The following is a 12593-nucleotide window of genomic DNA, read 5'->3' as shown; positions in this document are numbered from 1 at the left end:
AAAAAAAACGTAGCTTGATTCTCGATAACGGCAGTTTTTCCGGTGCATAATTCGGACAAATTGGGGGATCATAATTTTATTGCGGACGTATAAACTAAAGTCCAGAAGCCATATGACTAATCCGAACTATTCTAATAAATTAATTGATAATAATGATGAATAACCTATAAAAAAACACAAAAACAAATAAACAAATATACAAACACAACAAATAACAAGTAAACTACTATATAGCTTTAGTAAAATACGATAAATTCAAACATAGCCAGTATTGGTAATAATGTACAAAGTGAGCTAGTGATATCTCAAGTTTTCCTAGAAGATCCAGACTTGAAATCAGGCTTGAAGTCAGGCTTTTTGTTGTTACCACTTTTCTTGATTTGGAATTTGGTGACCAAAGGAATGTGATCAGATGGGAAATGAGCGTTAGGGAAGCCAATACAATGACTTGCATATTCTTCGTCAATTTTTCCCAATAACCCTTTAACTTGCAAAGTAGAAGTCGAATACCAAATGTAGTCAATAGCATCGGTAAATGCGGGTGAAATTGTAGTGAATGGTAGTTCACCTACGTGATCATATGCTGACTTCAACTTGAACAGGTGACGGAAACCTTCATCTGTAAACTTACCATAATCACGACCCTCTAAATCCTCGTGGTTGGATACGGCACCAGTCGAAAACAATTGATAAACAGCGTTTTCCTTTGTGGAGTTAAAATCACCACATATAACCATTGAAGCATTCTTAATTTCGTCAATAGAATTCGTATGGTGATATTTCTTCATAATAGTACGTAATTCTTCTAACAAAATTCCAACTTGTAAAGTCTTAACATCATTAAAAGCCGGATCCCAATGCAAATGCGTATTAACAACCAAAATCTTTTCTCCAGTTTGAATATGATTAAAGTACGTGATTAAAGCAACATTATCCTTATTCATAAATCTATTAAATAAATCCTTGGTTTTCTTATATTTATCAGATCCCATGCAAACACTGTTATATTCAAAGTTTTGCTTGTGAAGTAACTCAAATTTATCAGTCTTATAGAAAGTGGCACAACCATCAACCTTCTTTGAGTCAGATTCACTCATAGTTTTAGCTCTAGTCTTATTAAAGAAAACACCTTTATAACCAAATCCCTGCATGACTGGAACCCAAAATTCATGGAACGTCCTGGTTTCAACTTCTTGCATACAAACCAAATCACTCTTGAAATGTAATATTTCTTCTTGCAAAGCAGCTCTTCTAAAGCCCCATTCCAAAGCCCACGAAGGAGTATATTTATACATTTTTGTAGTAGCATAATGCTGACACAAGGTGTTATATGACATCATTGTGAAAGTATCACTAGTATCAGAATTATTGTTGTCGTTAGTATAAGCATCTGGGTTACTTATAGGATCAATGATTTCTCCATCCTCCTCCAACAATAACCATTGTCTTGGAGGCGGCTTACTGAAAGTTGGCTTCAAATCTCTTAAATAAGCGATCAACTCTTTAGTTCCCTTTTCCGCAACTAAATTTGCAATTTTTAGATCTATTGGATTGCCTTCTATACCTAAAAATAATAACTCAATTAAATTACCGAATTCATTAGGTAAAATTTTGATATTATTATCAAATAAATAAAGATACCGTAAGTTGAAGCACATTCCTAATTCTGGTGGAACCTCACTAATTCTATTGTGAGATAAATCTAAGGTTCTCAAACTTCTTAATTTATTAACTATTGGGGGAACGCTAGTTAATTTATTATTATTCAAATAAAGCGATTCCAAAAAATCATACTGAAACAATTTAGGTGATAAATTGACCAAGCCTTGACCACTTAAGTCTAATTGACACCATAACTGTCTTCCTTGAGTCTTTTGTCTCATTCTTTGTTCTTCCTGTAAATGGTCATCATCCAAATCCTGTGCTAATTTCTTATTATGCAATAATGCAGAGTTAGTAGCAGACCCAGGGTTGGATTTAGCGTTCTCTTGTTCATTCAAAGTAGAAACTATTGATCTTGTGGCGTCTATTAAACTTACTGATTTGACTTCACTATATGGATTTTTATTCTTTCTGGAGTTTGCAGCATATTGTCTAGCGTAGTAATGAGGAATGTTTGCATTTCTAGACAATTGGCATAATTGTTGCTGGTGTTGCCAGTATATGGAATTTGGATTCTCTATGTTAATGGAATTGAGTTTTTGGGCCGGTTGTTGTTGTTGTTGCTGCTGTTGTTGTAAAGCAGCTGCTTGCTGGTTGAAAAATTGTTGCTGTTGTTGTATATGAGGTGGTTGGTGTGGTACCTGCTGACCTTGAGATTGCTGGTATTGCTGAGGAAGATGCAATTGTGGCTGTTGCAGCTGTTGCTGTTGCTGCTGCTGCTGTTGTTGTTGTTGCTGCTGCTGATATTGTTGCAACAGCAGTGCTTGTGGTTGGTTTTGCTGTTGCAGCAGGAATTGTTGGGGGAAAAATTGTTGCTGTTGGTGGAGATTCTGCAATTGGGGCGGCTGTTGTGCTTGCACCGGTCTTTGGTAGTTATTTTGGTAAAGGCTTTGTTGCGCTATGTTATCATTATAGATATCTTGCTGGGAGAACTGGCCCGCCCCACCACTACCACCTATGGATGGCTGCAGCTGCTGTGACTGTCCTTGCTGTAATTGTTGTAGTAAGATCTGTTGTGCTTGCAAGTTAGGCTGTTGTCCTTGAACTTGCGCCTGTTGATATTTTGGAATATTCATCTATGGCTGTAATCACACTTAGTTATTTATTTATTTTTCGAAAAATGGTCTTACTATTTCCATCTAAAACAGGACTATGAATGCGTTTATAATATATCGATACTTCTTTAAAATTCGTTTGGTGGATCTCAATCAAAATTTCTCAATAGATATAACAATTATAGAAAATAATAACTCTAATAAAGCAAATTCTTATGGATTCCTTTAATTCAAAAATCGAACCACCTTGTTAATTGCCTATTTGATCTTGTATACCGATTGATTGTAATATCTATTAGTACTATATACATTGAATCTTAAGAGTGGATGAGGTTTTTTAATGGTCAACAGTTTTTGCCTAAATACACGACCAATACTTTAGTTACGATGTACACGTCTTATCTAAAGGTATGCTAGTTCAGTTACTAATGGAATATGATCAGACGGAAACTGGCTATTGGGGAAACCAACCACACCAGTTTCCGTGTAATAAGATTGTTCGACTTCTCCAAGTAATTTTGTGACTTTGAAGTGGTTTTTGGAGTACCAAATATGATCCACAACGTCGAACAAGCTTTTTGTAAACGATGTAAATTCTAATCTCTTTTTTAGAGAACTATGTGAATGGAGAAGAAGCAGCTCATATGCACAGGCTAGATGGAATGGGTTTTTAATAGCTCTATCCTGGAACAATTCGCTGTTTGCTTTATAGTTGTAGTCGTAAAGGGCGAACTCGTTGCACTTGGCTGCATCGATTTTGCCGGTGTTGAGCAATTGGAATACCTTTGAAGAAGGATTTGAATTGAAGTCACCACACATGATAATACATGGATCATCTAAGCAATCCTTGCCTATGAAATCACGCAACACATTCAAGAGGAGTTTCGTCTGGATGATTTTGACATCGTTAAATTTTGGGGACCAGTAGAGGTGTGTGTTTGTCACATACAATATCTTACCGTTTCGTTTATCACACAACTTGACTAGAAGTGCCACAGTATTGCGTGGTATGACCCGTTCGATGGTAGCTCTTGTGACATTGAATTTGGTATGATGCTGCATGATGTACTCCCCGAAATTGATCTTTTGACTGTCCAACACATCAAATTTGTCCCCATTGACAAATATCCCAACACCATCGATGTTCTCCGAAGGCCTATCTCCCCAGTAGACAGGCTCCAGTTTTCTTGCGTAAAAGGAACGATACTTCGAGGACGGAAAGTCTTTGGACCAGAATTTTTTGTATATTAGGTGCTCCATTTCCTGGAAACACATGATATCACAATTGAACTGTCTGATAATCAAATTGATTAACGGAAATCGATAATCAGACCAGCTTAGATACTCCTGTTCCAAATATCCAAAGACTGGCTTCCACATGTAATGACGAGAGAGTAAATTGAAAGACATCACAGATACTTTTTGTTTTTTACAGGTTTCGGGGTCTTCAAAATGGTGCCAGTTTCGGTACTTAGAAGCGTCATAATTCAGGGGTATTCTCATTTTTGAATACAATCGTCTACCAATGCATAAGATATCCTGTTTACCATTTCTTGATATTAACTTGTCCATGCTCCTGATCCAATAGGGTATATAGTACAGTCGTTTTCGAATCCAAATACATGGGACATAATGATCGGAGTTACGTGCAGGAGATAAACACATAGATAAGAATAAGCTCATCGAGTATTTGGATTTACAGTATTTGATACCAACTGTGGACTCTGAACCACATTATCAGAATATGCTTACATTGAGTATTGTACGTACAAAGGTTTTTAATAATTATGGTTAATTTATATAATACTCTTGAAACTTGTAGTTAACTTTTGAGGTCCATATATTTTGGGATGAAGCCATCCTAGACAAGATCTTCTATTTCAGTGATTAACTCCGTGAGGTTTCCTCTTCCCTTTAATAATTTTTCCCGTCTTGCGTCGGTTATAGGCGCATTAACTAGCTTTTTGTTGGCACCTTTACACAATTTCTTGATACCCAAGGTGCAAATATCGCAGTTCGAAGCTTTGGGGACACAAATAACTTGACCAAAGCCCACTAGAAGTGGGTTTATATCACTCCAAAACTTCTTTGGCAACCATCTTTCTAGTTCAGCTCTAGTTAGTTCCGGTTTGTCAGATTTTGGTACCCATCCCCACATCTGGGCAAGTCTATGGATATGAACATCGACACCTATACCGTCGTTGATATTCCAGCCTCTTTGTAACAACAAGAATCCCATCTTTGGTCCAACGCCAGGTAAAGTGACTATATCATTAATAGTCTTCGGTATATCGTTGTCGAAATTGTCCTGGAGAATTGCACACGCTCTTTTAATGTATACAGCCTTTTTTCTATGGAATCCCACCTTCAGGATAAATGCATCGATTTCACTCTCTGATAGTGTGACTATTGACTCGAGAGAGAGCCCATCCTTATGTCCTCGAGCTATTAGACCACTGTGAAGACTTCGCATGGCCTGGAAATTGACTTCATCCTTAGTTTGGGACGATAACATCAATGAAATTAAAAGTTGAAACCGAAATACTCGTGGATTTGTCTTTGAAACATTTGGGCTTATTCCTTCTGGAATTCTTTCACACCCCATCGTGTCTACCGGAGAGAGAAATTTTGATCTCATGACTACAAGTTCGTTATATATTTCGGACCATTTTGTTGGAGCTTTACATGTAGGCGGTATCAATTCAACATCAGTACTGGTAACCTTAGCAAATATATTGGGCCTCTTTTCTTCGATTTCTACTTTTAAATGTTTTTTTGTATCTGGAATCGAATCAGGCTCTTGTTTAATGCTTGGAGTTATGATTGTTTCTTCGATTAAAGAAGAGTCCTCTGTTTTAATCCTTTTGCTTAATACGGCAGTTCCATCACTTTCCAGTATTCTCTTTGATTTCTCCACTGTCATCTATTACCTGGTATAATTTTTACTAGGTTTATATTGGGCTGATCGCGTGAGTTTTTAAACCCGAGGTTTTATCTGGGGATTTTTCGCAGACTCATGATGACTCAATATGGATTTTGCATGAATTGTCTTGGTTAGTGTAAAATTTGAAGGTAACATAATCCGTATTCTTTCTAGATAAACTCGTGGTATACTATTAAGAAGTTTATGAATGAATAATCTATTGAGCTATGCTGCAGAATTCAAATATGGAAACCAAATCGGATGTTTCTACTCAATCTAAAAATCGAACTAAAGCAAAGGTAAAAAGTAGATCAAATGGTACAACTACAAATACCAAAACAATTAAAACGCCAGGTACTAGGGTTGAAAGAGTAGCTCAGGCATGTGACAGATGTCGTGCAAAGAAGACTAAGTGTGATGGTAAAGTACCAACTTGTTCGAGTTGTGCAGCAGTCGGGTTTAAATGTATTGTGTCTGATAAACTATCAAGAAGGGCATTTCCCAAGGGTTATACCGAAACATTGGAGGAAAGAATTCGCCAACTTGAAATAGAGAACAAAAAGTTGGTTGGAATCCTCGATTTACGAGATGAACAGCTTGATATGCTAAATACTAGAATGAATGGTCAAGATTCTAGTTTTGACGATATACGATCGAATGGTTCAATAAAGGACAACGACATGCAGCCAGTTACATATTCGAACTTGTCTCTTTTGGATAAGCAACACACGGAAAGGCTTCACGAGCACGATGATGGCTGTCCTTGTGGCTGTTCGAACTCTCCCCATTCGATGCATGAGAGACCGGTTTCTATTGCAGGATCAATATATGATACGAATACTGGCCAGGTATCTGTTCCAGGATCTATTAACTTAAGTGATGATGACGATAATGAGAGTATTCTCAGTGGTAGCGATATACTGCTGATTTATTCTCTGAATAATAAAATGCTACTAAATGCCAATATTGCGAACTTAACTAGGGCAGGCCATAATATTGGGGGTGAAGCTAATCCAGCACCAGGTGCATTCGCCGCTGCAACGGCGATTGCACAGATGCAAAAAGATCAACCTTTATCTCATCAACAGCAATTAGAGCATAAAGAACGAAGCAAAAAGCAAATGCTAACATCCTTAGTGGCAATGTCAATTCCAAGAAGTACTGAGGAAACTTTATTTATTCCTACCCTTTTATCTAAAATTTGCCAGGTTCATGGATATGATTCAAAACCAGCAATACTAACCGCAAATGCTATAGCTTCATTAAAAGAAAATACCAATGAGGCTATGATAAATGATTCATCTTCTGAAGGGAGAAACGATGAAATTCTACTTAAACTAATAATGAATAGGTCAAATTTACAAAAATTACCAGAATCGGAAGCCATTTACTTCATTAGGAACTTGGTTAGTTTACCAAATTCCAGAATAGATTTGGATCATTTGATAACTGTTTATTTTCAAGATTGGGGAAATGCGTTTCCAATAATTGATAAGAACTCTTTTTTAAAAAAATATGTGAAATTTACTGAGTTATTGGAACTGGGGCTGACTGACTCTTTTTCCAACGATGTGTCTTCAGAGCCAATCGAGAAGTTTGCGGTGCTTATGATATTAATTTTGAGTTTAAGTTTATTGTCTAATAAGCATAGTCATATGTCATCTAAAAGTAATATAGATCTGCATGATATTGCTAAGAAATATGTATCTTCTTTGAATCATTATGACTATCTTATTCACCAGTTCATAAATCCAAATTGTATAATGACGAAGTATTGCTCCATTCAATCTCTTCAAATCCTATCCCTAGCATTGCAATATTGTCTTGTTATTGGTGATATTACAACCTGTTATGAATTAAGATGTAGGGTTATCACAATGGCACAGCAGTTAAGATTACATAGATGCCCTGCCGCAGTGTTGGGTGTAACAGGGAATAACGGTGGAAGTGTTCATTTACAGAATTTCATGCAGGGTGAAAGACGTATTTTATTCTGGTGTATTTATTGCCTCGATATTTATTCATCTTTAAGTTTAGGAGTTCCAAGGTTATTGAAAGATTTTGAAATTGAATGTGCATTACCTTTTGCTGGGAAAAATGATGACGATAATGACGATAATGAAAATATTTTGATTGTAAACAATACCAAGTTATCTATTGTTGGTAAGGTTTCTAAATTTGCTTTAAGTGTTATGTTGTATTGTAAAGTCCTAGGTAGAATTTTGGATTCTATATTTGCAAGATTTGAAAATATAGATGGACAGAATAAAGCTTTGGATCAAGAACGTATGCTTGATTGTTGGAGAAGGGAGTTACCTGTTGATTTGAAATTTGAAATTGATGTTAACGGGTTTTCATTAGCAGATAGTGACTCTTCAAATGAAGTAGAAAACAGTACTTGGAAGAACTATAGTAAACAACAATTAACCCTAATTTTCCTTTATTATCATGCAAAATTTTTGATGTACTTACCAATAATATCAAAGTACGGTAACCACTATAATGTAGGGTTACTGCAAAAAGAACAATTAACAAAAGAGAAAGGGGATGTCGGGGCAATTGTTTCAAGTGTCAGCATGATTCAGCAATCATCCACAAGGATTCTTGAAGTATTGAAGAGTTTATCCAAATATTCATCTTCTTACGTTTTACCCATTCCTATTAATATTTCGAGGCAACAAGCAAGATTTGCACTTTTAGTAGCTAAGGGAAGCCTTGACTATATAAAGGGAGGTCCATTATACCAAAATCTGAAAGCCTTGCTATTAGATACGATTGCCTATTTATCAGCGGAAACTAATCACGAAATACCTGGAGGATTGACGAAGAATTCCGTCAAACTTTTAGAGTTCGCTATTTTAAGTATTTTTGGCTTGAATTTGAATAAGACCCCACAAAATATTAAGAAAAAGCCAAATCTTTCTAATGTTCCTATAACGAAAATGGCAGTTGCAAGGGAACCTGTATCACAACCTGATACTTATAACAATAGTTTTATTCGACCTAAACACATTTCTTCGAAGACTCCTTCCCCAAATGTGTTTGATAAGAATACTTCGCCACAAGATAATAATAATAATATTAGTATTACGAAGAATGAAGATGAAATTTCAATTCAACAACAAGAATACGGAAGCTATTTTAGTCCTTTGGACCCAGAAGGCTCACAAAATAATACTAACGGCTTATTTAATGACGATGGTCATGAAAACCTTGAAAGTATACTAAAGTTCGATCCTTTCAAGGTTACTTTGAACAGTCAATTGATGATGAATGAATTTGCAGCCGATGGATCTTTAGGTTTGGTACCTTTTTTGGATATGAGCAATTCTACGATTGGAGATGAAGTTTCACTGTCATATGATGAGTCTTCACAGGTGAAATTAGAAAGCCTGGACCCCAAACTTTCGGATAACCAGTATTCTAGCTTCTTTCAATGGCCATAGTTTAGCCATTTAAAAGTCGTATATAATTTTTGTTTCCGACTCCGGATCCGCAATTATTTTAATTCCAATTTTAGATGGCTAAAAGTTGGGGAAACATAGATAAAGAATGTATATATAAACATATATAAATGCCTGAATTTTCTAGTGTAAATTATAAAAGTGATTCAAGAGAATAAAAATACATTAATCACTATGGCTACCTTTTCGAAAGTAAATTTTAAAACAGTTAATTATAACTCGTTTCGCCCTCATTACCCTAGCACTTTCTACAAGATATTAAGTACGTACGCTACTGAAGGTAACGAAACTAGACTTCCATTGAAAAAAGCTCTAGATTTAGGTTGTGGGACAGGAGTAGCTACGTATTCTTTGCTCAACTTCGTCGATGATGTTACGGGGGTCGATGTTTCCCCGCTGATGATTGAAACAGCCAAGTCTATGATTCCTCAAAGATGTGAACAGATGAATGTGAATGACACATCAAGGATTAAATTCAAGACTGGTTCTGCAGAATCCTTTGTGAACCTGGAAACTAAAGGTATCGAGAACAATAGTATTGATTTGATAGTTGCAGCTCAATGTATCCATTGGTTTCAAGATTACAGTAAATTTTATAAGAGTTGCGCTTCGTTATTAAAACAAGGGGGAACTTTGGCATACTGGTACTATGTGGACCCTATCGTTATTGATTTTCAGGGGCCTTCAAAGGGAGAAAAGAAAGACGTATTAAAAAAGGCCTTCCAAATTTACAACAAATACGTTTACGACGATCCAAACTATATCGGACCACATTGGGAACAACCAGGAAGAAATATTATCAAGAATCTCTGCGTTGAAGTAAATGAACCTATTCCTAGAGATTTATACTCTGATATTAAAATCCAGACGTACGTTCCTGACTTTGATGGAAATATCAAGCCTACAGAGGAAGACCTTGTATTGGAAAAGCTGAATATGCTGATCAATGATTTTATTGATTATCTCCATACTTACAGTGGTTTCCATAACTATAAGGAAGCTACTGGTGACAAGGATGATTTAGTAGAATTATTTCTTAACGAATGTGAAACAGAGCTTGGTTGGGAGAGAGAAAAAACCAGGATAGATATTGTCTGGCGGACGGGTTACACTTTCATGAAGAAGAAATAGTATTTAATCTAAGTAACATTTAAATATTTTACGTATAAATTTGTAAGACAGTAAATACACGCGATAATGTACTTGTGAGAATCAAAAAAGTAATACTCAGCTTTGTTCTTTTTCCAATTTAATCATTCACATTAAATGAACACCAGCCATGTTGGCTAGAATATGGACATTTGTATTGAGAGTAATTAGCGTTTCCTTTTTTCTTTGGATAATCTTGTCTACTGCGGTACCTCAAATTATAGCTAAATATAGCCTTTCTAACGGTTCTGAGAATGTTTATTGTCCCTATAATTCGATAACATCTCCTTCACCTTTGCCAATACGTGATGCTAATGTATATTTCATAATTGGACACCCTGATGATGAGGTGATGTTCTTTTCGCCAACATTAATAGAGCTAAATAAAAAAGAACATAATAATAAAGTGAAATTGATCTGCTTCTCGAATGGTGATGCAGTCCATGAATCTATGGGTAAGGTACGAACAGAAGAATTATACAAATCAGGAAGTATATTAGGCCTCAAAGAAAACGATATAAAAGTACTTGATAAATTTAAAGATGGTATGGATGAAAAATGGGATACGGATACTATTCAAAAGACATTGGAAGAAATGGTTGGCAAGAAATCGAAGGGTCCATTGGTATTAATTACATTTGATGAAAATGGAGTATCGAAACACCCTAATCACATTTCTCTTTATCATGGTACCAAGAAGTTTTACCAAACTTATTACTGCAAGACTGGCCGCAATGGTAAATTCTATGTTTTAAAGACCTTAAATTTTTGGGAGAAGTATTCCTTTAACATATTAACTAACGTGGAATTGTTCGTAGATCACTTATCTAAATTGCTAATTAGCAATGTTTTGAAGATCAAGGTGAATATTAGTTTTTTCAATAATAAAACTAGAAATCAGTCTATTAAGATATATTCTGATTTGAATATGCTCAGCGTTAGTTATGCTGCTATGTCATATGGTCATTATTCACAGATGGTTTGGTTTAGATATGGATGGTTAATTTTAAGTAGATACTTGACTTTCAATCATTTAATCGAGATTAATTAGCATAAATATGTACAATACATAACTATTAAAAGCAGCTATAAGTTTTTGAAGCCAAATTGTTTTTGACACCAGTTAGATCCATGCTCAAAATAGTCCTTTTTAGATATACTTATTTTCTTAATGATTTCATCATTTGTCAATTGAGCACCACCATACCAACTTGCTTCATCTGGATTATGTTCTGTCTCTTTTACTTTTACATGCCAATCTATTGGTAATTCTTTGACTAATTCATTTCTTAGACGATCAGTGAACCCAGACAAGTTTGTATTACCCCCTACAGTTATTATATTTCCCAGCAATAACGGCTGTGTCACTTTAGGACATGTCATGATAGACTCCACCACTAAATCGGTTATATTTTTGAAAGATGCATTTTGGATTGTAGAAGTACTTGACGTAGTGTTGTCGAATATAATTTCCGGATGGTAAAATGATTCTGGTATTGTAAACCTCTCGTCTATAAGTGCAAGAGATTGAACATCACCAGTAGTATCGACAGGGGTATCCTTAGTTCTAACAAAACCAGTGGTAGTAGTTTTGAAATCTGGTAAAATAAATTCACATTTGTACTTCTTCCTATTTGCTAGAGATTTTTCAAAATCGGTTGCCATAAAGCATGTTTTCTCTTTAATGGTATTTATTAGGACAGGTTCGTCTGCTATATCGTAATGACGAAAAGATATTATTTCTCGAAGTAGCCCATTGAGTGAAGCACCACCAATGGGTAATTTCTTTACTCCTTTCCAGTATACATTTTGATAAATTATCGGCACAATCCAGGTACCACTATACCCAGAATCCACTACGAGGGTGAAATCATTATTACTATTTTCAGATGAACCTAAGTTTCCCCAAGGAACCAAAGATGCAGGTGCACATCGATAGTACTCATTGAAGCCATATTCTTCGAATACAATTTGGTCGGTATTCATCGACAACTGAGGTAACTGAAATGGCGTTTCTGTCAACGTCAAATGTGTAATGGATGTATCTAATTCCTGATTTGGAGAGGCTTTATTGAATGTATAATCCCAAACAGCTTTCTCTGTTTCCCATGATATTAAATGTCCATGGTCATACGGTCTCTTGAATATCATTCCTGAATAATTATTCGTCTGAACCAAATATTCGTTACCCACATATATAAGGCCATCTCTCGCCTTACTCAACGTATTTTGATGTTTTATTGGAGAATTCTGACTATTAAACCCAGCTTTGATATTATAACTTCCATTATCTATTACGAAGTATTGTTGTGACATGCTATACACGAATGAATTAGGTCT

At 35.6% G+C, this 12593-nt stretch overlaps 7 protein-coding genes across 7 annotated transcripts; 3 read left to right on the top strand and 4 right to left on the bottom strand.

Annotated features, from left to right (window-relative positions):
• Positions 1–305: 305 nt before the first annotated feature.
• On the bottom strand, positions 306–2738 carry CCR4 (CCR4-NOT core exoribonuclease subunit; the record flags this gene model as incomplete). The annotated part of the gene is made up of 1 exon (XM_015611235.1): positions 306–2738. The coding sequence occupies one exon, from the start codon at positions 2736–2738 to the stop codon at positions 306–308; it is 2433 nt and encodes an 810-aa protein (XP_015467974.1).
• Positions 2739–3119: 381 nt separating this feature from the next.
• AC631_02404 (uncharacterized protein) lies at positions 3120–4220 on the bottom strand (the record flags this gene model as incomplete). The annotated part of the gene is made up of 1 exon (XM_015611234.1): positions 3120–4220. One exon carries the CDS (start codon positions 4218–4220, stop codon positions 3120–3122), a length of 1101 nt encoding a protein of 366 aa, XP_015467973.1.
• Positions 4221–4578: 358 nt separating this feature from the next.
• On the bottom strand, positions 4579–5640 carry NTG1 (bifunctional N-glycosylase/AP lyase; the record flags this gene model as incomplete). Its single annotated transcript, XM_015611233.1, has 1 exon — positions 4579–5640. The coding sequence occupies one exon, from the start codon at positions 5638–5640 to the stop codon at positions 4579–4581; it is 1062 nt and encodes a 353-aa protein (XP_015467972.1).
• Positions 5641–5885: 245 nt separating this feature from the next.
• Positions 5886–9086, top strand: CAT8 (DNA-binding transcription factor; the record flags this gene model as incomplete). The annotated part of the gene is made up of 1 exon (XM_015611232.1): positions 5886–9086. The coding sequence occupies one exon, from the start codon at positions 5886–5888 to the stop codon at positions 9084–9086; it is 3201 nt and encodes a 1066-aa protein (XP_015467971.1).
• Positions 9087–9278: 192 nt separating this feature from the next.
• AC631_02401 (uncharacterized protein) lies at positions 9279–10235 on the top strand (the record flags this gene model as incomplete). The annotated part of the gene is made up of 1 exon (XM_015611231.1): positions 9279–10235. One exon carries the CDS (start codon positions 9279–9281, stop codon positions 10233–10235), a length of 957 nt encoding a protein of 318 aa, XP_015467970.1.
• Positions 10236–10383: 148 nt separating this feature from the next.
• On the top strand, positions 10384–11304 carry AC631_02400 (N-acetylglucosaminylphosphatidylinositol deacetylase; the record flags this gene model as incomplete). Its single annotated transcript, XM_015611230.1, has 1 exon — positions 10384–11304. One exon carries the CDS (start codon positions 10384–10386, stop codon positions 11302–11304), a length of 921 nt encoding a protein of 306 aa, XP_015467969.1.
• Positions 11305–11339: 35 nt separating this feature from the next.
• On the bottom strand, positions 11340–12569 carry AC631_02399 (uncharacterized protein; the record flags this gene model as incomplete). The annotated part of the gene is made up of 1 exon (XM_015611229.1): positions 11340–12569. One exon carries the CDS (start codon positions 12567–12569, stop codon positions 11340–11342), a length of 1230 nt encoding a protein of 409 aa, XP_015467968.1.
• Between the last annotated feature and the right edge of the window lie 24 nt (positions 12570–12593).

Source organism: Debaryomyces fabryi (assembly GCF_001447935.2).
Source record: "Debaryomyces fabryi strain CBS 789 chromosome Unknown contig00041, whole genome shotgun sequence".
Lineage (NCBI taxonomy): Eukaryota > Fungi > Ascomycota > Pichiomycetes > Serinales > Debaryomycetaceae > Debaryomyces > Debaryomyces fabryi.
Note: the sequence above shows the minus strand (reverse complement) of the source record. Positions and strands in the feature narration are given on the sequence as shown.